Source organism: Rhododendron vialii, chromosome 10a, assembly GCF_030253575.1.
Source record: "Rhododendron vialii isolate Sample 1 chromosome 10a, ASM3025357v1".
Classification (NCBI taxonomy): domain Eukaryota; kingdom Viridiplantae; phylum Streptophyta; class Magnoliopsida; order Ericales; family Ericaceae; genus Rhododendron; species Rhododendron vialii.
The window spans coordinates 4,060,358-4,084,845 of record NC_080566.1 but is presented as its reverse complement, the minus strand read 5'-3'; the positions used below and the strand labels follow the sequence as shown (position 1 = coordinate 4,084,845).

Below are 24,488 nucleotides of genomic sequence, written 5' to 3'. Positions count from 1 at the left end.
AAGTTAGTCCATAGGAAGTTCAGAATGCCTCTCGTTAGGTTAGTCTACAGGGAGTTCAGAATGTCTCTGATGAGACTCGAACTCTAGTCTTCCTTGAGTGAGGACTATAAGATAACCGCTTGGGTACAATCAAGCGCGTCGGTGGATATATGTTTGAAGATGGGACATTTTGGCACCGAAGGAAAAGGGAATGAAAAAGCCTAGTCTTCCTTGTGTGAGGACCATAAGATAACTGCTAGTCTTCCTTGTGTGAGGTCTATAAGATAACCGCTTGGATACAATCAAGCCCGTCGGTGGATGTGTGTTTGAAGGTAGGACATTTTGGCACCAAAGGAAAAGGGAATGAAAAAGGAAAAAGAGAGTTCTTGAGTGATTGTCAAGAATGGGATTCGAACCCATGCCCTTTCGGACCAGTACCTGAAACTGGCGCCTTAGACCAACTCGGCCATCTTGACCTTTTTCTCTAATTTCTCCAAATCCATAATCATAAACCATACCCTTCATAGCATAATGTACATCATTGTGGAGACCTTAAATCATGGAATTGAACCATTGTATACATTGAACAATCCAAGGGCAACCTGAATTATTCAAGTCCTAAAGCCTTACTACGCATAAGAAACACAACAAACTACATACTATTGTTATATCGTACCGAGTTGAATCTCAAACGATTTGTAAACATCTAAGTACTTATATCATTAGAGCATGAAAAAGTCACTCTAAGAGTAAAATCTCAGCAACATCTCCTATGGTAAAATCATTTCTCAAGCCAAAATCATTACTCCCTCCGTCCCTTTTTAAATGTCCTATTTTGTAACTCCAACTTATTAAAAAAACATCATCATTATACCTTTCACATCAACTTTTTTCTTCACTTTCCCTACTTATCCATCATTATTACACTTTTTACTCACTAACTTTTCAAAATGAAATATAATTTTAGGAACAAAATAGACAATGTACCAACTTTTACCCACTAACTTTACCAAATGGACACTTATTAAGGGACAGCCCAAAATGGAATACTGGACTATAATAAGGGGACGGAGGGAGTATTTGGTATGAGGTATGAAAATAGAGTTTCAGCGTGCGGTTATTTCCTAAGCTAAACAATGGCGTTGGCCTTTATCAAGTTAGGCTTTGTTTGAAACTTATGGAAAAGAAATGAAAGGAAAAGAAAAGAAAATTAAAAAATTTTCCCTTTCATTATTTGGTTGGAAGAGAAAGAGAAAAGAAAAGAAAAGTTTTAAATTCAGTGAATTATTAAATTTTTCCTTCTATTTTCCTCTCATTTTCCTACCTTCTTTTTTTTTTCTTTTCTTTTCTGTAAGTTCCAAACATAACCTAAATTTGGCACAGAAAATAGAAAAAGCCATTATTGAAAGTATGTGCGTGGTTATAAAATTATTAATTTCCAACTGTCAAAAAATTATTGGTTTCTCTATATGATAAAATGATTTAAGTGATCTAACGGCCATCATGAATTAAGGTAGCAATGCCCAGCCCAACGAATCACCACCAAAAATAGAAAAATTCCCCATTTTGCCCTATTTGATTTCAACCCTCAGCCCTAATCTGCCTCTCTCTCTCTCTCTCTCTCTCTCTCCTCTCCAAGCGCTGACCACGCGATCTCCCTCTCTCGCTCCCCATCCGACCACACCGTCGATCTACACATCGGCATCGCTGCATCACTCAACCGTCCAGCCTCCACACGCGACCAGTACGATCAAGTAAGTGCGATTCCAGATGATCTGATTCTTCACATACTTTCTTGGATTGTTCTACCTTTCACCTGAATGCATGTTTCTCACACACCCCTTTTTTTTCCTCGATTTCGCATGCTTATGTAGTGAGCGTTGAATTTCTGGTTCTATTTGGGTCGATATCTGTAATTGGAACGGCATTTTTAGCTCTAGTTCAATTTCTTGAAAGGATGCAAGTGGAAGGGCAATTTTTGCTGTATTTGGGCAAATACATACCGTGGAATTGTTTTTGGTTATTTCTCAGGGCAACAAAATCACAGCACACAATTTAAGAATAACAGAGAATCATATGAAGGAGATACAAAATCTGAACCATCTTCCCTGATAAACACTACACTGACATACAAAATCTGACATACAAACCGAAACCGTTCGGTTATCAGCTGAACCACAACCGAACCGAACCCATTATCTCACATCCTCCACCATATCCGCACCGGCGGGGAAAATTGCGGTTATGGCTCGGGTAAGAAAACGGTTACGGTTCGGGATCCTTCATCTGTTTGTTTGTTTCGAGATCCTTCATTTGTTTGTAATTGGTCTGATTTGTCAGCAACATAATATGTTATTCTTTGATAACTTTTTTTGGGTACATTTTAACATTTTTATCATGCTTTGATTTCTAAATTCGCTTATGTTACTGTCCCCACGTCAAATTATGTCTATGCTTTTAGGCTGATGACTTTCCTGAAGTCATATCGGTTGTGAAAACTTCAAATTTTCTTTGCTAATGTAGTAGCTTTGTTTTTTCCGCTTCCTAATTTAGTTAAAATGTTTTACCGAAAGATTCAGCCAACCACGTTTCAATGTGATAATTTGGATTTGCATTGGAAATACTTCTGGTTTAGTTTCCTTTGATACTTGGAAGGTCGAGAACAACTTTGTTGGGTGATGTAAATGAACCTATCTTCCTCTCTTTTCCTTTGTCCCTGGGTCAGTTCCCCAGTACGTTATGGTTTTGTCTATTGCCTCCATCAGGATTGACTAGACTGTTCTTCTATACTTGAGCAACAGCGATGTGGAATTCTGTAGTAGTAAAAGCATGACATGGCTTAGTTTGGTCATGGCCCAAGAAAATGAGCTAACCATCCAAATGGACCCAATCCTTTTACGATATGAATTTGGTTAAGAGATTTGTTGGCATTGTTGAGCAGTGACATTGTGGAGATGAAGCTTTTAATATGCATGCAAATAATTATGCACACTGACACCAGGCAAACACAAGAATGCGTATGATAGTGAGATAAAAGGGGTGTTTGGGGGAAAGAGAGAAAGTGTGGAAGTTGCTTATGTGCTGACTGCTGAGATATTCAAATTCTATTCTTTAACCAAATGATGCAGGATGTCGGAGATAGAGACACCCTTTAGGCCAAGGGAGAAGCTTCTTGAGAAGCAAAAGTTTTACCAAAGCGTCCACAAACACACGTATCTTAAAGGTCCTTATGACAGGCTCACATCGGTGGCCATCCCTGCAGCTCTTGCTGCTTCATGTTTGTTTCTTATTGTGAGTTCATTTCTACTCCTGGCTTTGAGATTTTGCTGTTTGGGGCCATTTTAATGTGATTTATTTTGTCACGACACTTTTTTCTTAAATTTTCTGCTTTCTGTCCAGGGACGGGGCATCTATAACATGTCTCACGGGATTGGAAAGAAAGAATGAGATGGTGTTTTCTGCTAGACGAGGGCCCTGTCTGGACACTCAAGTTCTTAAATTTATGCTTTCGACTTTGTCTGGTTTTGTTAATAATCCCATGGGTGCAAACATGGTGGTAGCAACAGATGTTGAATCTTCTTTGTTGACGACTTATCTTGCTTGTTCTTTACCTTTTTAATTCCTACTGATGCATGGTTTAGTTTTTGGATTGATATAAGATCTTGTGGGATTTTTGCTCTGCTCTGTATTTCATGGAATTGTGAAAGATCAAGACTTGTGCATGACAAAATTCTCCTCTATGCAAAATAGTTGCTTGTATAATTCTCCGCCATCAAGTGGTTCCATAGCCATTGGATGGTTTGTGCTATGTGAACAAATTGATGAGTTTTCTTACTAGGCATCGTGTTTGTGTTGAGATTCAGATTAGCTTCAGCAAATTCAAGATTCAAACTCGTAGCTTAAGAGTTTCGATTTTGTTGGTTATTCTAAATCAGTTTCGAAAATTGAGTAATTCTATGCATCAGTGATATAGCTCAGCTTCAACGTTCAATGTTGGCGGAACTTTTTGGAGTTACGGTAGTATTCGTCTCAGGTGACAAGAATGTTACGATGGAAAACAACCTGGTGTTAATGGGTTTTCTTTTGCTATTACTTCCTCTTTCTTTCTCTTCACAGATCAAGCTACCTCTTCCAAAAAATTTAAGGAAAAAAAAAAAAAAAATCAAACTCCAAACATAACATAACAGTGTAGGGGTGTTGACCGCTAAAAAGAAGTCACAAAAATCCTTGGCTCCATGGTTTAGGTGCTGCAAAATGTGTTCCTATACCATGATACTCACTTTAATTTGTGATTTTTGTTTTCCAGTTCCAGGGCTAGCATGGAATATCATACAATTACGCAAGTCTCACACTAACAAGAACTCGCCCACCCAATTTTGGGGTCATCCAATTATCCTTGATACACATAATCATCATATCTATGGGTGTGAGTTGCTCGATATATTGTCAATCATATATAATGATACAAATTCATGTGAGTTATTGTCAATCATATATAATGCTACAAATTCATGTGTAGAACCCACGCCTTGAAAGCCAGATTACAAGGAGACGATGTCCAAGAAGCAAGAAGGAAGAAAGACTAAGTTGAAACACGATATTCCTGCTGGGTATCCATGAGTTTTCAAACTTTATTTGAAATGTTTGTGCTGATAGAAACATTAACTTCAAGACATGGACGCGGGTAGTTGACTGGTCTGAAGGGTTGCGTGTTGTACGAGCAATTCTTGTGTATGCCTCGAGTAGTGTTACTTCAACAATTTTCTCAGTCGTGGTAAGGCTGTGGGAAACCTGGTTTGGTTCATGGAATGGCTGGAAGAACCCCGGCAGAGTGCAAGTCCTCTGTCGAATGTCAATGCAGGTAAATCAACGTTTGGCTTTTAATTTCGTGCGTCTTGGCAAAATATTGCATGTATTGCAAGTTCCAATTTATGAAATATACTGCTTCATCATTTGTCATTTTCCAAATGCCAAATATATCACTTTTTAGGCCCACGCCCTTAATGACTAATAAGTATTCTAGCTTTGACTTAAATTCTTTGATTTTCTGTTCTAAAATGTTGCGAACCTTTGCATCCTAGTAAAAGTTTAAGAAGTAGCCCTTGAATCAAGTCACCGAAAGTTAATGAACCTCTCAAATAGCTAGACATGATTCGAAACATACACAATGCGAAAAGGAAGATGACTGGAGCAAAAAGAATGGGAAAGAACAGCATGGTTAAACAGTACATCTTCGCTTTAAGTACATGTTGATTGATCGTAATACAGGAAACTGTACACTAAGACTAAACAGAATACGTCTTCGATGCAAGCCCCTATTTTACTTAATCCAAAGCGAGATGTAAACTACTTACCCGGTATATCGATTCAATTTAGGATGCCATTCACTCATGGTAAGTAGTGGACATCTCACTCGGAAGACTTGGCTTCCATTCATCAGCAAGATCTGATGGCAAACTGAATGGAAAGACAAATGATCGGATGTTTCCCCATCCGTTACTAAGACTAAGACTGTAAACAGAATAGGTCTTCGATGCTAAGACCGTAAACAGAATATGTCTCGATGCTAGCCCCTACTTACTTGATCTAAAGTGAGATGTAAACTACCTACCCTGTGTATCGATTCAATTGAGTATACCGTTTACTCATGGTAAGTGGTGGACATCTCACTGGGACAAGGGGGTGAATCCCATTGAAGACTTGGCTTCCATTCGTCAGGAAGATCCGATGGCAAACTGAAAGGAAAGACAAATGATCGGATGTTTCCCCATCCGTTACTATCATGGCCTTCACTTGAATATTTCCTTAGTCCCAGATCATCCTCTAAACCGCCTATGCTGCCCTGCATATCTTGTGAACTAATAGAGAAACCATTCAACTGTCGTTGTGGCTCCTGAAAGTCTATACTCCCGCAGTTTTTGCTAACATCCCCTATTATAGCAGGTGGTAGGTTGCAAAATATGGAGGAAAAACCATGTGTGTTCTTGGTGGTGAGTTCTGACATTTCTTGAGGTGAAAATAAGCCTGTGGGAAAGGGAGATGTTTTGGTAACTGTTGGATTCATGGGTTTATAGGAGGGGACATCCATAGGCGAAAAACCGGCAGTAGAGACCTGCTGTAAGTCATAGGTATTGCATAACTGGGAGGCTGATCCAATGTCAGTTGTGCAAGAAAAGAGGGTCTCCGAACTTAAATGAGTAGAGTGCGGTCCGAAGTTCAGTATATCAGATGCTGTAGTTTCTGGTATTGGGGATACCCAAGAATGAGAAAGTGCTCTTTGTGCCATAGAGTTGGTTTTCTTGAATATCCTGCAAATCGCCCATGCCTCCTGTAGGTACAATGATGAAAACAACAATTTAGCTTGTGGTTTAGCTGATAAAAACACCCGTAAAACTGAAGAATCCTAAGAATTACAGACTTACATTTGCAGGAATGTTTTTGTCGAAAAGTTTCTTAGGTGATGCCGAGTCAGAGATAGAAGGCAGTCGAAACTCGTGCATCATCCAGTCAGTTTTGAGTCCTTTGGCAGCTCTACCCCTGTAGAAAACCAGGGACTTCTTGAGACCAATGCACTTGGTGCTATCAGAGGCGTAAATTGGCCGGTCTGTTCCGGTGGCCTTCCAAAAACCAGCTCCTGTGACACGGTTTGGCCGTGCACTGTTCCTGTATTTACGGTCCCTTGGGCAGTAGAAGTACCATTCTTTCTCACCGGTAGCTGCCAGCTCTGGTGAAAATCAAGGAAATAGCTTCTATTAGTAAGAAATGTATGGTATATAGTAGCTGAGTCAAGAAATTTTCTGTACAAGAAAAGGCAAGTGAACTTCTTGCGTTGCTAGTTTGCCTGAAGAAAAAAACAGAAAAAAAAGAAGAAGAAACTTCTGTTTATGTAGGATGTAATCCAACCAAGAACCCGAAAGGATGAAGAAGACAACAAAAGCAAGTTAAGAGTGTTCGTATTTCGTAAACTTCGCGCATGGAGTGAAGGATTATCTTACTTGGAAGATCCCATGGATCATACTTATAGATGTCCACTTGCTTAATCAGTTCAATAGGAAGAGGCCGCTGCTGAATCTTCTTCTTCAAGTAGAACCCGACAAGCTCCTCATCTGTCGGGTGGAATCTGAACCCCGGTAACATGACATCGTCTATCCTATCAACATCACTCTTCTCATCCATGCTCTCCTTCCTTTCGTTTCTCTCTCTCTCTCTCTCTCTGATCGAAAACTAAGACTTCAGGTGTAAGTCAGAAACTGAAAACCTGAACGGAAAAGAACACTAGGGTACCTTTGTTTCTGGACCAATTTAAGCTGTGAAGCAACTCAATGGCGCAAACTCAAGAGTGGAAAACAGTATTATTTCTCTTGGTTCAAAAAGCCAAGTTATGCTTCCTGAGTAGGGGTCTGACTCCGAAGCCTTAGCCACCTTTTCTGGGTAATTGCAACGGAGAGTGTGTTCTGCGAAAATCAAGAATAACTTAGGGGAGAAGCTTAAATTAAGCTCTCTCTCTCTCTCTCTCTCTCTCTCTCTCTCTCAGAAACAGCTACCATGGAACACAAGTCAAGGCCGTGGACTTCTACAAATGAACCTCACGAACACATTTTGGATTTGCTTGTTTACATCCAAATTTCCAAATCTCAAAATAAACTCTCAACTGTTCATGGGAATGCGCGAAATCATACCGATTTCACACACCTCTCGCGCTCTCCCCACGTGTGCTTCTCCTAATATTTCGTCGCGATATTCGATGGAATTACGAAGCAATCTTCTGACCGTGACATTAGTTAAATCATTAGCTTTTTAAAATATACTCAGTCTTGGAATTGTTTCTTTTTTTTGTAAACCATGCACTTAGCCGTTGGCAATTAAAATAGCTCAACTTTTGTAGTCATTCTAGATACTCTGAAAATTATTCTGAGACCCTTTTTGGGATAAATATCAGTAATTCTTGTTATCCAAAAACTGCCACTTTCTATTCCATTCTTTTTTCTTTTCTTTTTTTACGGTCAAGAGTGTTGGACTAGCTTACGCTCACCTCACTAATTTCCTTCCTGGTCTGGTCAAAGGCAGGCCATCGACGCTAGAACTTGGGAATCATGGGAAATTATTTTCTTTCGGCCTGACTCCAAGAATCGTATACTGGACAATTGTGTGGGGAACAAACCCACAAACCGGTGTAACCTTGGAGCTTTTTCGGTTATTCCATTCTTTCTCAGGACCTCTGACCCCTCATTCTCTCTCCCAGTCCCAGATATGAACTCCTTACCTGCCAGAGGCATGGGATATTTTGGATCTTATGTAGATTGTATAAAGTAAGTAATACATTATAAACAACCATTTGACTATTAAAGGAATAATCAGAACATCTCCCTCTGGAATGCTATAATAATAAAATACCAGACCTGTAGAAATATTGGTTCTATGAGGAGGTTATTTTGCACCTTCACAGTTCACACTGACGAGAAAATTAATGAGGAAAAATAAGGAACTTTACATATCTATATAAGTAAAGATATACACATTTTTCGGAATGTTGGGTGTCCCGGACCAGTTTACTTGTACCTTAGATTAACCTATATACGCATATTTGCACTAGTAATTTGCCTTTTGTCCTTAGTATTTGGGCTTATATGTGTGTCTGGTATTAGGATTTCTTGTTCGTACATATTTGAATTGAAGTATTCATGTCACTTGTAACAAAAGTGTTTGCTTTAGGTGTGAACACCGGTATGCTTCACCACTTATATATTATATATAACGGCATTAATAGCCACACCTTTCATATTTGATTAGGTTGTGTCACTTTCATGGAAGCTTGTAGTCTTGAATAACTCATGAAAAGAAGCTGCGATTATAAAAACCAAGAAAGAAGATAGAAAGAACGACGCAAAAACGCCATGCTTCACGATGTCATTATAGACTTTTTAAGAACACTGTTACTATATTCTATTCATCTCTAAATTCTTGTAAAAATACCATGAAACGATTCGAATTTTCCGAGACATTTAATACGCCATTACTTTATTTTTTGTTCATTGATTGCTTCCACATAAACTAAAAACTTGAGTGTAAACAAATTAAATACGAAACCAATATGAAAAGGAAAAATGGAATGAGGACTGGGTAGTTCATCTTGGCTCATTTTCAGCAAAAATATTGTGCAGCAACTTCTCAAAGATTTCCCTTTCATACTAATTCCACCTTTGTTGGTCTCCCTCTTCTAGAAGAGCATGACTGTTTTGCCGTCACAGTTTGCTCTTAGAGCTATTTATTCCCCTCACAATTTGAAATTCCTATTTTCACATTGGGTTCACTTACTCTCTGGTTCAAGTTTTGGACTGGATGAGATAGTCCAAATCTGGACTGTTCATTACTACAATTAAAGGTTCGGAAGTTTAGGTGGAACTGCATGTTATATTACATGTTTGGCCAATTCACATGACTAGGAGTAGATATTAGTTATAACAAGATTCAACTCGATTAGGCTTGGGAACTTAGTGTCTATATATGTTCTCATAAGAATTTCGCATATAACTTTCCATATGTATAAACTTGTACATGTATATAACGAAATCTTATAACTTGTACGAACTTTTAAAAGTTCTAAAAACTTAAATTTTAATATGTTTTTATAATTTTATATATGTATGAACCTATCTATGCACAAATTAAAATTTTTGTTTATAGTTTTAGACCTGTATGATAGCATAAATATCTAATATTTAAGGCTCGTAAACAAGTTTGAGTTCGACTCAAACCTAAGCAAGCTCGGCTCAAGCTTGGCTCGACGAAGTTTCATTGAGTTCGAGTTCGGTTAAAAACTAACCGAATGAACTTGAACATTCCAAGACTCGGCTCGATTGGACTTGTTTGCAACCCCTACATTCAGCTATGTCAAGATGATGCACTGGTCAATATATACACTTTTGATCTTTTCATTTTGAAGTGGGAAATTCCTGAATTTCAATTTTTTGGAAATGCCACACCCCCGACCTTAGAAGCCGCAGACGTTTCAAAAGGAACGAACAATTTGCAATTTGTTACCGTTGTTTTCTTCAAAGACCACAGTGCCCTTGTCTAAAATTATGTCAACCCTTTCTTTTCTTTTTTTGTAATGCTGAATGTCCCGATGAGCTTGCATGCGTCTCAAACTGATCCTTATAACTCCTTTCATAACCGTTTCACACGCTTACGCTGTTAAGCTAGCGTGAGGGTGAGGCGGTCTCAGGAGTTGCTGGTAAGGGCGGGAGAATTGAACCTAAAACCGAAGCAAACCCTTAAGTCACAAGTCAAGACCACCAAGCCATTACTACGTTTGACATTTCATTGACTAATTAAGAAGAGTGCCCAAGTTTTGAAGGAGTTGGTGCTTAAGTTTGCTAACCATGTCTGCTCGTTGGAGAACAAGCACCGAGTCATAAATGAGTCTGCAAATCTTTAGAGTCAAATGGCCCAACTGGGGAACCCAAAAGTTAGTGCAATTCTCCAAAATTTTAGCCCTCGTTTGAAACCCTTCCTGTCTATTCCACCAGGGCCAGGACCTAGGTTTTGCAACCCGTGCGTGCAAACCCAAGTTGGAAAACGGGTCAAAATTCTTCAAACCAAAGCTTTCTCGTACTTACCTCTTTCCTTGTGACCATTAATCCCTTTAACACTGCCATGTCAAATGCTTTACAAATTAAACTCGCTTTGACTAACTTCTCTTACTGACCGTTACGTGGTGTGGTAATGAATCTTTTCGCTAACTCATGTGTCTGGACCAGTTTACGTGTATCTCGACTAATTCTGCGAGACCCCAACTATTTTATATTTACCTTCGGTATGAGAAATAGAGCCCCATATTGGCTTAATATGATAGGAACAACTCAACCGCCACATTTGTAACAAGAAAATTTTGAAAAACTTGTTAGTTTGTAACTTTAAATAAAGACGTTTTATAATTTCGTTTTTGGTTGTTCTTTCTCTAGTCATCTAGAAGCCCAAATCCATGGCCCTTTTAATCAGGCTCTAGAAATAAAATGTTGTGAGAGTTCCTGTAGAAGTCAACAATAACAGCACCACAAGTAACAAAGACAAGACTGTTAATCTACAGCTTATATTATTATTATTATTATTATAGTATTCATATGACATAACCCACATTCACACAAATGAAATTTAGGGAGGCAGCGGACCTAAAGAGCTGAAATCCATCCGATGTGGGATGAGAATAAGAGAGAAAATGTACTTATATTCCGAAACAGGATTTATGTTCAGGTAAAACTCATTACGTAACAAAATTACTAGCCTAACATTTGGTTACATTCTTAGTCATCATGCTTACTATATAGTATATTTTTGAACAACAAAAAAGAATTTATTAATCTTTGAATAGAAGGACACAAATAATTAAGATTAAAAGTACCAAGAGAGAACGGCATAACAAAACAAGCATCCCAACAAAGTTGGCATCATGCATACCATATAGGATCTTGTCTGGTTATCAGTGAGAAATCAAGGTATAATCTCATTGAAAGAAACTTTCATTTTGAAAGTGCATAGTTGCTTACATGTTTTGAGTTACAATTTGAATTTCGAACCTTATGGTTTGGTATGAGCCCTATTCGTATCTCAAAGGAAGTAATTAATAAATCAAAAGTTGACTCATCATCTTAACTTATAGTGAATTAGTGATATTAAATTTTCCTTGAAACAAAATTTTTGGAAGGAAATCTATTGGAATTCGTTCGTTATATGGTTATGACTGAAGAAAGGTTGCAAATCCATGAAATATTGATGGGAATTTGTTTCCAACAACAAGATTATTGAGTACAGGAATATAGGTAGTATCAGTTTGATAGTGAAGTTCAAGATTCTTATATGGTGGGTAATTAGTGTAAGCAACTAGCAAAAGACAACATAAGCAATGAACTTCATGAACTTGATATATAACTAGATGATGGACAGCATATTTTTGAAGTGTTTGGTCATATTCGATTTTACGGTAAGAGTACCGATTAATGTATCATATTATTATTTTATTTGTGGGTGTCTAGACCAGTTTTACGTGGACTTCGAATAATCTTGAGTTATGAAATTAACGACCGGACAAACCTCAGTGATCCCGAGAGGTTACCGTAGCTGATATTAGTAATATCATGGTAAGCCACTTATGATTTTATTAGTACTTGAATTAGCACATTTAATACGTAACCTTTTATCGTACAAAATTCCAAGTCTATAACTGAGATTATGTTAGAGTTAGGCTACAGTTGAATTGAGGAGTGAAAGAATAATTGAAGTGCTTTTTTTTTTTTTTTTTGCCAATCGATAACAAATGATATTATAACTCCAACCAAATATTACATCAAGATGAAAGTTCGTCCTTAGACAAAGGACCAAGTAACCAAGACAGCGGGCCGGGATTAATCTCACAGATTATACCCTAAACCAACTAAACATTTTCTTGCAGAAACAAGAAACAATCCAAAACAATCCAACTGGGAGAAACCCAGCCAGGAGAAAAACTTACGGCAAGAAACCGAAGAGAAAACCTCCACAAATGGGAGAAGAAGAACCAAAGGATCGCAAACCAACAAGAAAATGAAAAAAAAAACATTGCCATCATCATCCACCAACATAGATCTCCAACTCCGGCGACCCAATCATGCACATAAGACCCACGGAGGCCAAACATTTCTAAACCTTGGGACCACTGGAGGATTTGCCCAATCGTCCATCTCAAGGCCTTGGAATTAGTCGAGATACATACAAGCTGACCCATACACCCGGTTATAAAAAAAAAAAAAAAAAAGCAGTGAAAGAATAAGACCCACAATTCATTCAAAAATACACATTCAGATAAGATAATAGATTTCGTCATAGCTTATGGTACAGTACTTTTTTCAACTTTGCCGTCTAATTTTACGGCGTTTTCCATAAGACCCAACATTTAACAATTCAGAAATTAATATAATAGTTGAAAAAACCGAATTAAAAGTGTAAAATAATTGAAGTAGAAAGCTTACAAGCATCCTATCCGTGCATAAGCAAGAAAAAATCCTGTTATGTAGGAGTATAATGTTATTTTTAGTTGCAGGTTAAAGGTTTTTTTTTTAATATTATTTAGCTACCATTATTTATTTACTAGTAATTGTTTGTGCCTAAAGGTACGGCGCAATGCTTTTTAAACATAGACTAAATGAAGTATCAAATCCCACTTTTTCGAAGGTTTTTTTTTGGATATAACGGTTCTTTTTAACGCCATCTCATATGAGGTGAGTCCCGGATATGCTTATAGTCTTACCTCATGCGAGAGAAGCATTACAAGTTACCGTGAATTAGAAAAAAATTTCTTCTCCCAACAAAATCTACTTCTCTGAAATTTTCATTTTAAGAATAAGTTTCAAACATGGTCCATCTAACCAAGTTCATAAATAGCCTAACACAACAAATGTTACCAAATCTGTTTAATTATGTTATTTGCATTCAGGGATAGCATCAGAGATATTAAAAATGTATAATCATACGGTATTCTAACTCGAATTCAATTTTTTGAACGTCCACTCACTCAAAAGTGACACCCCTATCGCACTTGTTTTCTTAACTGACCTAGAAAAATAGAAAAGCAACATAGTTCCAAGATTACATATAACCAAGTAAGGAGTAGAGTTTGAAACTCTGTCTACCCAAAATGCTCCAACAAAAAATCTACAATCTTCAATCCCACACAGATTATGAAATTCCAAATCATCTAAACCAACGGCTCAAGTTATATTGAACAACAATTTTGTTCTCTTACCTATTAGTTAAAAAGAAAGAATTTGACGCGAAGAATTACTCATGGCCGAAAATATTACTCCTAGCAGCGAAAAATTACTCTTGGCTGCAAATAATTGCTCTTGGCCGCATTGAATTGTACTTGACCACACATAATTGCAATTGGCCGCAAAGAATTGTGAGGCCAAGTGTAATTCAACGCGGCCAAATGCAATTCGACGTGGCCAATAGCAATTCGTAGCGGCAAGTGCAATTCGATGCGGCCAAGAGCAATTCGTAGCGGCCAAGTGCAATTCGATGCGGCCAAGTGTAATTATTTGTGGCCAAGAGTAATTCTTCGCGGCCAATAGCAATTCATAGCGACCAAGTGCAATTCGACGCGGCCAAGAGCAATTAGTAGCGGCCAAGTGCAGTTAGATGCGGCCAAGTGTAATTCGTAGCGGCCAAGAGTTATTATTTGCGGCCGAGAGTAATTCTTTGCGGCAGAGTGCAATTCGACGCAGCCAAGTACAATTCGACGTGGCCAAGAGCAATTCGTAGCGGCTAAGTGCAATTCGATGCGGCCAAGAGTAATTCTTCGCGGCCGAGAGTAATTCTTTGTGACAGAGTGCAATTCGTAGCGGCCAAGTACAATTCGATGCGGCCAAGTGAAATTCGATGAGGCCAAAAGTAATTCAATGCGGCCAAGTGCAATTCAATGCGGTCAAATGCAATTCGATGAGGCCGTGCAATTCAATGCGGCCAAAAGTAATTCTTGGCCAAGAGTAATTTTTTGCAGCCACGAGTAATTCATTACAGCCAAGAGAAAATTTAAATACAACGGTCATTTGCAATGCTCCTCTTATATGAGGTGGCACTTATATATGCGTAGGACTCACCCCACGACCATTGTATCCAAAAAAATTTCTAGGGAGAATCTATATGCCTAACTATTTCAAGAAATTGTAGGTATGCAATTATTGTTATTGCTTAATAATCCAGTATACTGTCATTTTCATGGACGTTAGTCATTGTACCGAATCTATTAATTAGGCGGAGAAGTTTTTTAGCGCAAATAGGATATGTCCACGTGGTATCTGAGCACGCATCCGAACCATTCAGAGCACAACATTTTAGACCTTTTACAATTTCACTAACATGTAAATATTCGTCACGGCAGATTGAACCAATTTCAGCGACAGAAATGCTTGGGTATGAGATGTCCGGAAATGATTGTCTATAACTGTTCAATGTATATTAGTCCCAAGCTAAGTCGCACAATTCGCATGTGCGAGCATGAAAGCGTCTGTAAATTTCATCTCAGAGTACTAAAATTCGTGAGGGCAAAGATCGAGAGCGTGAGTGCAGTGCGAAGATTGAGTGTGGAAGTGCATGACATTTTGAAGAATTATGTGTCTATGGTCCTGTGTGGCCTGTGATTCATTGATCTGCAACCCTCCTCCGTTGGTTCGTGGGTTTCTTGTCTTCTTCTCGAGTCATGCACAGTGAACGCACGACTAAGACCTGGCTGGGGTTGCCCGGCAAGGCCCTCCGGCGAGAGGATGAGAATATGCAGAGAATCAAGTGAGAAGTTAGGATTTTTTAGGTAGTGTAGAGTGTGTACCTTCCAAAGTAATCATCCTTCAGAATTTATAGAGTCTCCCCGACTTGCTCTCCAAGCATCGTCATGTGCCTGGCACGAGCCAGATGGCGTCATCGTGAGCTCACAGAATAGATCCGACAACCGTTTTGGCTTGAGCTGGCACCTTTCATGTGCGCTCATCATTATCCTCTAGCATAACCGCTTCTGTCACGTGAAGGGCCACGTGGCCCGGCGGGCAGCCGAGCCTTGAATGTAACCGAACCCCATTCCCGGCCGAACCTGGTATATGGCCGAGCCCGATGGGCGGCATGTGCGAGGAACACGTTGACAAGTGCGCCACCGATGGTGGCCGAGCTTGAATTACGTACGGTGCCAGAGCTCCCTGAAGAATCTTCCCAACGGTGAGTCTCGGCCAATAGCCGAACCCAGTTCAGGCACGGTAGTGGCCGCCGACTGCGGGTGGTTGCGTTCGGTCCGCTACAGGTCCCGCGTGTATCATATGGCTCCCATGTGCATCAACAGTTCCAAACAGATTTTGTGTCCGGATTTATGTCTGGACATGTACGTCCTTAGCACTGCTCTCTTAACAAACGGCTTGAAATGAAATGCATCATTACATATAATTGCTAGTACAATTCATTCATGAGGTGAAGTCTTACATCAGCCTACGGTAAACATAAAATCAATACATCAGAAAATAAGTACAAAGACAGGAGTGGAAACTACTGCTACCCATTCTCTCTCTCTCTCTCTCTCTCTCTCTCTCTCTCTCTCCAATTCAATATGAAGGTAAGAACTACAAATAAGTACATGGCTATCAATCTCCTTTGTCATGAATCGTTTTGCTCTAAAGGTAGAGGCAGCTCCAAGTTCTCATTACCCCTCTGAATCTTCAGGAGGACTTTGTCCCCAACATTATAGTCGTCCAACGCTCTATCCAACTCCGCTTTACTTCTAACCTGTTCAACCAGAAAACAACAGTAAGTGATAGCTTGTGGAATTTACATGGGTAAACTACACAAGAACACCGAGCAGATTGTTCACCCAAAAATACGTTCTGCTTAATGTACCCCCTTCATTTTGGAAAATCTATCGGCGATACACCAAATTGTTCACCCAAAAGAAAGTGAAAACAGATATGGAAGTATATCATAGCAGATTGTATTCTTCAGCAAACACTTATATAGTTATATGCAAAACGATTCCATCCTAATTTCCATCTCCCCAAAGCAGAAAGTCTCGTATTGTGATTCTGTCATTGTTCAATAGTTATCACTGGAAATATTCAACATTGCAAGAGTTTTCAAGAAATCCTTATCAAGAAGCAAAATAGAATACCAGTACCACATAGAACAAAATGCACAGTAAATTATCCTTTGAGGCCCATTGGTCCTTTGGTGATTACTTCCAAATTAGAGAAATCATAAAATCATGCGTACCTAAACATAAATTTACATTTCTACTTACACACCCAAAAAAGTAAACGTATTCCCACACGCGTGAAAGGTGACATGCAAGGCTTGCAAGCACTAAGCTTGCAGCTTTGACAAATGGAAACTAACCAAATATTATTGACAAAAGAGTTGGAATAAGAAATAGCTCACAGGTTTGTTGTCCACTGCTACTATTATATCCCCCAGCACAATATTACCAGCAAAGCCCCTTGTAGTGGGAAGTATCCCGGCTTTCGCTGCAAGACTATTTCCTGGAACCTACAACACCATAAAGGAAATTCAAGAAAATATACCTGACACATAGGCAAAAGACATACTCAAACTTCAGGTTACAACATCACCGCCACCAACAATAACAGAACCCATCTAGTGATTGGCGTATGGGCGGGAGATCAACAATAATAGAACCCATCTATCTAGTGATTGGGGTATGGACTGGGGAGGATTGGAGACAGACCTAACATTTGGCAATATATACACAAAGTGGCTGCTCTCAGAATATCACTGAAACAATAGCCCTCCTATACCTCCAGGTTCAGGTCACAACACCAATTATTTAAAAAAAAAAATTACTTACCAAAGAAAAAACACCAATATACATAAAACAGTTTTGGAGCTCTGAAAATTATGGAGGTATACCCGCAGAACTAAAGCTCCATTTCGCACATTAAGTTGATTCGCAACCAAGTCGGGAGCAATATCCACATTTAACCCAGCTCGATAAACCTAACATGGATGGAATAAACATAAAATTATTATCTGGCATGCTTCAAATTCATATTGAACAAATTCCTGCAAAAATGATTTCCAAAGAGCCATTTTTTTAAAATGTTGATAGCAGTTCTTAAACCCAAGTTGTGAGAGAGAAAAGGACACATAGGATCCGATTAGGGTAGGCTTAATAAAAGAGAGAAACTGATCTAGTAGCAAGAGAACATACTTTGCCAAATTGAATCAACTGAGGTATTATCTTTGCGACGGTTGAGGATGGAATTGCAAACCCTACACCAGCAGATGTCCCTGCAGCAACAAAAACATAACATCACTCTATCTGATGAGGATTTCTAAAGAGAATACCCTCGAGTAAATATGGAGTATAGGCCTCAAAAAGGGCTTTTACTATGACCACTCAGCACACTAACAGGTACCGACAACTTTCATTAGTCTTTTCAGATTCTTACACATGATGCAATAAGGGTGGAGGCAAGGAAGTACCTGTCGAAGTGAATATAGCTGTGTTGATCCCAATTAAATTCCCTTTTGAATCCAGTAGAGGACCTCCACTGCCAGGATTACATTGAAAAGTGTTGAGAATATAAATAATAAAGTTGCCCCTCTCTCTAACAGCTTAAGCTTTTACATGAGTTGGTGGTTAACAATCTAATATGGTATTAGAGCAAGCAATAGATCCAGGGTTCAAAACTCACCACCTACCTAATGATTGAAATTTACACATGTTTAGCCCACTTATGGAGAAGAGTGTGGCTAAACGTGAGGGGGCGTGTTGAGAATATAAATAATAAAGTTGCCCCTCTCTCTAACAGCTTAAGCTTTTAGATGAGTTGGTGGTTAACAATGTAATAAAAAGAACACAACTGGAAATCCAAAAGTTACCCAATACACATTCACAAGGGATGAAACGAGAACACCATACAAAATAATACCGAGAGAAATCAGAACCAGAGAATGGATATTCACACAAAGTACCTATTTCCGGGATTAATAGCTGCATCTGTCTGTATACCACCACCGATTGTGACTCCACTTCGACTAGATATGTCGCGATTCAGTCCACTAACAACCCCAACAGTGAGAGTGTGATCAAAACCAAATGGATTTCCTATAGCTAAGCATTGTTGGCCAACTCTTAAAGAAGACGATGTCCCCACCTTGATTGGCCTCAGCAATTCTTCAGAGGCTTCCACCTGTTGTGTTATTTATGATGTTAGGGATTCATTTTCTAAAGTCAGATCAAAAAAGCAAAATTCATTTTCGAAATATCAATTCGTGAAATATGCATAGTGAGAACATACAGGTTGAACAAACCACAAAAACCCCTCGAGCAATTTTAAAGATGTGCATCTCTCTTGGCGTGGTATCCAAAAATGATGGACTCATAGATACATTGCCCCCTCTAAAGATGAAGCCATTGAATGGGAAGTACCAACTAATCATAACAAATACAAAAAACGGAACCAAGAGAAAGAAGATGAAATCAGATGCCTCTTTTTTTTTCAGATGAAGAGTGAACCGTGTTATCAAAAACGCCTTGAGGTGGTGAACCCTACCGACTCAAAAGGCGCCATGAAACAAACCATCTAGCTGCACGTAAAGACAAAAGCCCCAAAATAATGAAGGAAACTCCTCTGGCAGGCAAAAGATAAGGAGAGAAGAGAAGAGATCTCCGAAAACTGCAAAAGAGGAAGATCGACATTCTCAAAAGAGCTCCCATGCATTTTGTTCACCTATCGACAAAACCTGTTGCTGTGTGCCAAACCTTCATGTCAGACTTCATTGGCCCGCCAACCCAAGAACCAGTAGGTTATAGTTAACTCCCACTGAAAGCCCGCATTTCCCATGTGATACCAAAAGCAGAACAAACCAGACTCTACAACTCTCTCACCAGAGGGCTACGGAGGAGATGGTGTTTCACACTCTCATTTGTTAAACATGCAACATCAAATGGTCACCACTTTATTTCTTCTTAAGGTTGTCACTTCAAGATAGCATCATAAGTTGCTGTCCAAGCAAAGAAAATGACACAAGGAGGAGCCTTACTTCGGCAAGCGCCTCTAAATGCGTGAAAGTAGCTTCCGCGCTATTCCTTTAACTGGTGGTAAGGAGGCACTCAAAAAACACCTTTGTTAGAAGCACCACAAGCCATAACATCAGCATGATGCCGCACGACTGTACCGTGCAATGAAATGATAATAGCCACCACTGACTTCATCTCGCAATCCTCCTAAGCTATAAGAAACCAAGAACTCTAAACAGTCCCACTAGCACCAGAAGTGTGAGAGTCCTCCTTGGTCGCATTAGGGTCAGAAGCCAACCATAGAAGATCCAAGAATGCCTCTCTGAGTTGTCTATGACCAGTCCAAGCACCAGCCAAAACCTCACCCACCTACCAATACCCATGGGTACGATTCACTGTGCATATTCATTCCTCACCCTCATGATGCCCCTTGTGATGCCCTTCTACAAACTCATCCAATAAGGTTCTACTACCGAATGGTGCACCCATTAGGGGGTGTTCCGGATGAACAGTAAAAGAAACTTTAGGAAAAGAAAGGTTTTTCAAACTCAAAAATCATGTGTTTATGCAAATAATTTTCCTATCGATATGGATCTAGTTTGATAGATCTTATTGAGATCTTTTAAACAGTGCAAAAAATTTTGAAAAATTATTTTTCATTTTCATAATATGTGAGTTCGAAAAACCTTTCTTTTCCTAAAGTTATTTTTACAGCGCATCCGGAGCGGCACCTTACACCTACATCCCGCTATTCCTACAAAATTCTCTCCATTTGGGCTTGCTGTCCAAAGCAAACCTCCAAAGCCACACCAAACAAGGCTTTCTTAATAACAGCCAATTAATGGACCCCGACCCTCTGTTTGAGATAGGCGGGCATACAACACCCCAATCAACAAATGGAACTCAAATTCATCCCTAGACCTCTGAAGTGGAACCTCTCTAGACCTCTGAAATGGAATATCTCTACAATTTCTCTACTTTCCTGGCCATAGGACAAGGAATAGATGATAGATGTCAAATAAGTTGGAAGGCTACATAGGGTCGCAATACAAAAGATAGACACCAAGTAATAAGCTGGATAAGGTCAATCTACCTCCTTCAGATATATAATCTCTTTCACGTAGCAAAAGGGATAGCCAAGGGGATGTTATTTGGGCTGGCAGACTGGCACCATTAAAGCAGTGATGTTACCTCACCCTTCAAACGAAACTCAAATTAGTTTGCAATTCCATTGTGTTACTCCTTCCTAATGTGTTACTAGATTGTATAGATGCACAGTGGTGAAGATGAATAATAAATTCAATGTACACAGCAGCAAACTAGTCCATAGGAAATATTTCTGTCCCTCTCTTGAAATTGAATAAGAGGCATGTCACAGAAAATCTGAGAAGCAAGTTAGTAAATCAATAAAATACCATGAGGATGACAATAGAGAACATGCCATAGTTTAAGTAGAGGCTAGCATTTGGTAAACACTAAGTAGAGAACTTAAATTCCGCCAAAGGAAACTAACTCTGCACGTCTGGGGAAACGTCCTAGTCCAAATTCTCTCATTGTTCCCCATTAGAAACCAACCCAAGACTTCCTTTTCTCTCATAGGTGATAAGAAGCCAACTCATATCACTCTTTTGTATTCATCTCTCCACAGTTTGATCTACCTGTGCCCACATAAGAATATTTTTAGATTACACCCAGCAAGTTAGGATCACCCACATCATTCTGGCATCATACTTATTAGTTAGAAAATGTATTTTGTATTGTCGTCTAATCACACGATGACAGTTGACGCATTTGGAACATACAACTATGTATTTACTAGGGATCATAGTCTTACACTTTCAAATGGCGATAGGAAGGCTAAGCTATCCTACATGATTAATTCCACAATTAAAAAGAATGATAGAGCTTAGACAGCTTTTTTTTCATTAAATCACTGATGAGAAAAATTAAATAGGAAAGAACAAGTGTTATTCAAGAGAAACTACAACATAAATAATCATCCCAAAAGAAAAGGAGAAGTATTCAGCATAGTCCAGGCCTTATGAACTCAAAAGAGAGTACATAAGTATGGGATCAGCCAACATGCAACAAAAAGGCAGAATTCCATGAGTAATAAAGTTTCAAGATAATTTTTACCTTCAACACAGCAAGATCCTTGGCACGGTCTGCACCAATCAGCGTGCCCTCGAAATTCTTTTGGACCCTTTTCAAAAACCAAGCACAATAAGGAACTGAGGCAAAAAGAGTAAGAATGTGCACTTAACTAAAGATTGACCATCCAGTATGCAGTTCAATCAATGAAATACTGGCAAAGGACACTTTGAAACTTACCCTTCTGAAGCAAGAATATTAACTCGTGCAACAACTTGCCCACGACTTGGATTTCTCGAAAGGGAATTACCTATTACTAGACAGTTGAAAGAAAAATGGTTTAGTCAGATTTCAACCCCCTTGTTGTAACATCAAATCATTCAATTCCCATGCTGTAACTTAAAACGATTAACTATCATTATCATCTCAACAGTTACCGAGGGCATGACACACTCACCAACCAGGTGAATGACAACTTAACGCAAAGTAGCTAATTTCATTTATATGTAATACTTATATCTTCCTGTATGATAATGCATGCATGCAAAAGCACATAAATCGCTTAACTGGCTTACCATGATAATTTGTTACAATGTGACCTTGTCCATCCCAAACCACTCCAGAACCATTACCTTCAGGAATCTGCCATGTACAAGCATGAGAAGACAGCAAAACAGTTGAAGTACACAATTTCCGCACTTTATTTATGTTATAATAATAAAGATTTAGTGCATGGGCCACAGAATACATCTAGGCTCTTGTTAGCACCATTAAATGTTCAAACATAACTTGTCCAAAAATTGCACAGGATTACCTCCACCATACCCGTAACATTTAGCTGAGGACGCAATGTTACATCAAAGATGTTGACAACAGCATAAGTGTTCTTCTCAAAGAGTTTCACAATCCTTTCCTGCCAAAAAAGACATAAATCACCTGAACCACCATAACCGAGGGAGTGTGAAATTGACAAATGCACCACTCAGAAAGAAACGGAGAACAATTTGACTGAAATAATTGCAAGTAAACCTCAGAAGGGAAGAGTCCACCAGAAGGATAAACAGGCGGCGTCACTTCCTCAATTGTGACAGACGGATCCCCTAAAGCATGGGCTGTATATCCAAAGTTCGAATAAATGATCAGTTGGAAAACTGCAGGTAAGAACGAAAGAGCACACCTAAAGTACGAACCCAAGTAATTAAGAAAAATAGCATGAATAAACATTGACACGAGTATGGAGATGTCCTCCACTAATAATGTTGAATAAAGATGACATTTGACTTAATATCTACAAAACCCATAATGCTTGGCATTGCCAAAAGAATGTGCAGGCCATTCGAACGCGAAGCTATTACACTGTAAGAGGTCAATTAGCTACATTAGAGCCCGTTCCAGAACACCTTCTTAAAAAATAAGTACTTATTTCATATTTTCAAACTAAAAAAGAATGCAAATGAAAATTAATTTTTTAATTTTTTTTGCATCGTATTAAAGATCTCACTGAGATCTTTAAAACAAAATCCATATTGCATATTTTTAGATTTTAATAAACTTATCATTTTTAAGCTTGAAATTGCCTTCTTAAAAAATAAGTTCTTATTTCGCGTTGCGGAACGGGGCCTCATTTTCAATATACCAAAACGTGCATAAGGGACATAATCAGTGAACAATTAGATTATGAATCTATTCCGTTAAGTGGGTCAAGCTGCAATACACACACCTCTTTTGAAAATGAAAATTGCATCAAAGGGAAACAAAGCTGAGTTGTGCGAACCTGATAAGTACCTTGAAGGATGATACCATGAGTACATGAATACACTAGTAAACAACGTCCGACGAGTTGTGAAATTCGAGCTCTTCTGTATTACTTCGACCAAATCATTTCCGTGATCTCGACCAATCCTAAGAGCAACACAAGGATTAATAACTCAATTCCAGAGCAATAACAAGGTTGATTTTAATGGTCTTTCAGCCAGTCTCATCTCACCAATTTGATTGGCTGGATAGACATGGTCACATGGGATTAAACAAATGTGGCTCAATTTACATCCAATGATGAAATAACTGTTGGAAACTGATTTTGTTCAAAGGGAATTTTTTTTGACAACATTTAGCCAAAATTAAAGTGGGAAGGTGGGACCAGTGAGTTTTAGATAATCCTAAATATTGGGTTTGATCTCTGAAAAGAGAGAACAACAAATGATTAGAAAAAAAGTTTCTTTTTTGGATAGAATTGAAGAGCACCTTGGAGTGGAAATGGAGGGAGCTAAAACGACGTCGTCGTTGTGTTGTGCTTCTGAGGGAGAAGAGAGAGAGGAAATGCAGAGCTCGCGCCGACCCAAGCAACGTCTTGTTTGTGTTGGGATCTGGTTTCGATGATGAGGTTGCGGAAGAAGCTGAATACGAGAATCGCATGCTTGTATTACTTGCATTTCTTTCTCCAATTCTTGCGGTATCCCCTAACTTTCGTTTGACAGCGAGAGAGAGAGGAGTAGATAGGGTTTTCTCTCTCTCCTCTTGTCCTGCCTCAAGTCGAAGTACGAGAGCATCGAAACATCCGAAGGTATCAGGACCACTGAACTTTCCGACAGCTAAGATTGAAAACGCGATTGCATATGCTTAGCCTGGAACATCCTTCAAATATATCAAGAAACGCGAAAAAATTTGCTAGGGGTATATTAAAAACGAGAGCGCAGGTTTACTGGCAAGTGCGGGTTTGCTGAAAATTATGTGGCTAATGTCTTGTCTTTCGTCATATTACTTTGTTTGGATTGATGTTTGAAAAAAAATTTGAAAAATAATAGGGGTAATAAGTAGAGAGAGATAGAGAGAGAAATGTTGAGAGTAGGGAGAATTTAGAGAAAATTTTTAA

At 38.9% G+C, this 24,488-nt stretch overlaps 4 protein-coding genes and 1 non-coding gene across 5 annotated transcripts in view; 1 reads left to right on the top strand and 4 right to left on the bottom strand.

Annotated features, from left to right (window-relative positions):
* The window catches only part of LOC131304650 (myb-related protein 306-like), a 50,460-nt gene extending 29,379 nt beyond the window's left edge, over nucleotides 1-21,081 (bottom strand). Inside the window, exon 1 of the mRNA XM_058331985.1 lies at nucleotides 21,078-21,081. The gene's annotated coding sequence lies outside the window, so the exon portion shown is untranslated. The remainder of the gene's footprint in view (nucleotides 1-21,077) is intronic.
* Nucleotides 375-455, bottom strand: TRNAL-CAG (transfer RNA leucine (anticodon CAG)). Its single transcript has one exon. It is a non-coding gene; the product is annotated as a tRNA-Leu (tRNA).
* Nucleotides 1,496-3,709, top strand: LOC131304652 (uncharacterized). The gene is made up of 3 exons (XM_058331987.1): nucleotides 1,496-1,733; nucleotides 3,108-3,270; nucleotides 3,379-3,709. The coding sequence occupies exons 2-3, from the start codon at nucleotides 3,109-3,111 to the stop codon at nucleotides 3,424-3,426; spliced, it is 210 nt and encodes a 69-aa protein (XP_058187970.1). The 5' UTR covers nucleotides 1,496-1,733; nucleotide 3,108; the 3' UTR covers nucleotides 3,427-3,709.
* Nucleotides 5,202-7,378, bottom strand: LOC131304649 (protein FEZ-like). Its single transcript, XM_058331984.1, has 3 exons — nucleotides 6,975-7,378; nucleotides 6,402-6,703; nucleotides 5,202-6,307 (listed from the first exon to the last, which is right to left on the bottom strand). Exons 1-3 carry the CDS (start codon nucleotides 7,153-7,155, stop codon nucleotides 5,621-5,623), a joined length of 1,170 nt encoding a protein of 389 aa, XP_058187967.1. The 5' UTR covers nucleotides 7,156-7,378; the 3' UTR covers nucleotides 5,202-5,620.
* On the bottom strand, nucleotides 15,912-24,226 carry LOC131304648 (protease Do-like 8, chloroplastic). The gene is made up of 13 exons (XM_058331982.1): nucleotides 23,861-24,226; nucleotides 23,391-23,518; nucleotides 22,646-22,728; nucleotides 22,431-22,529; nucleotides 22,192-22,258; nucleotides 21,857-21,932; nucleotides 21,662-21,728; nucleotides 18,478-18,695; nucleotides 17,986-18,053; nucleotides 17,711-17,790; nucleotides 17,410-17,496; nucleotides 16,921-17,028; nucleotides 15,912-16,275 (listed from the first exon to the last, which is right to left on the bottom strand). The coding sequence occupies exons 1-13, from the start codon at nucleotides 24,046-24,048 to the stop codon at nucleotides 16,147-16,149; spliced, it is 1,398 nt and encodes a 465-aa protein (XP_058187965.1). The 5' UTR covers nucleotides 24,049-24,226; the 3' UTR covers nucleotides 15,912-16,146.
* Nucleotides 24,227-24,488: the final 262 nt, after the last annotated feature.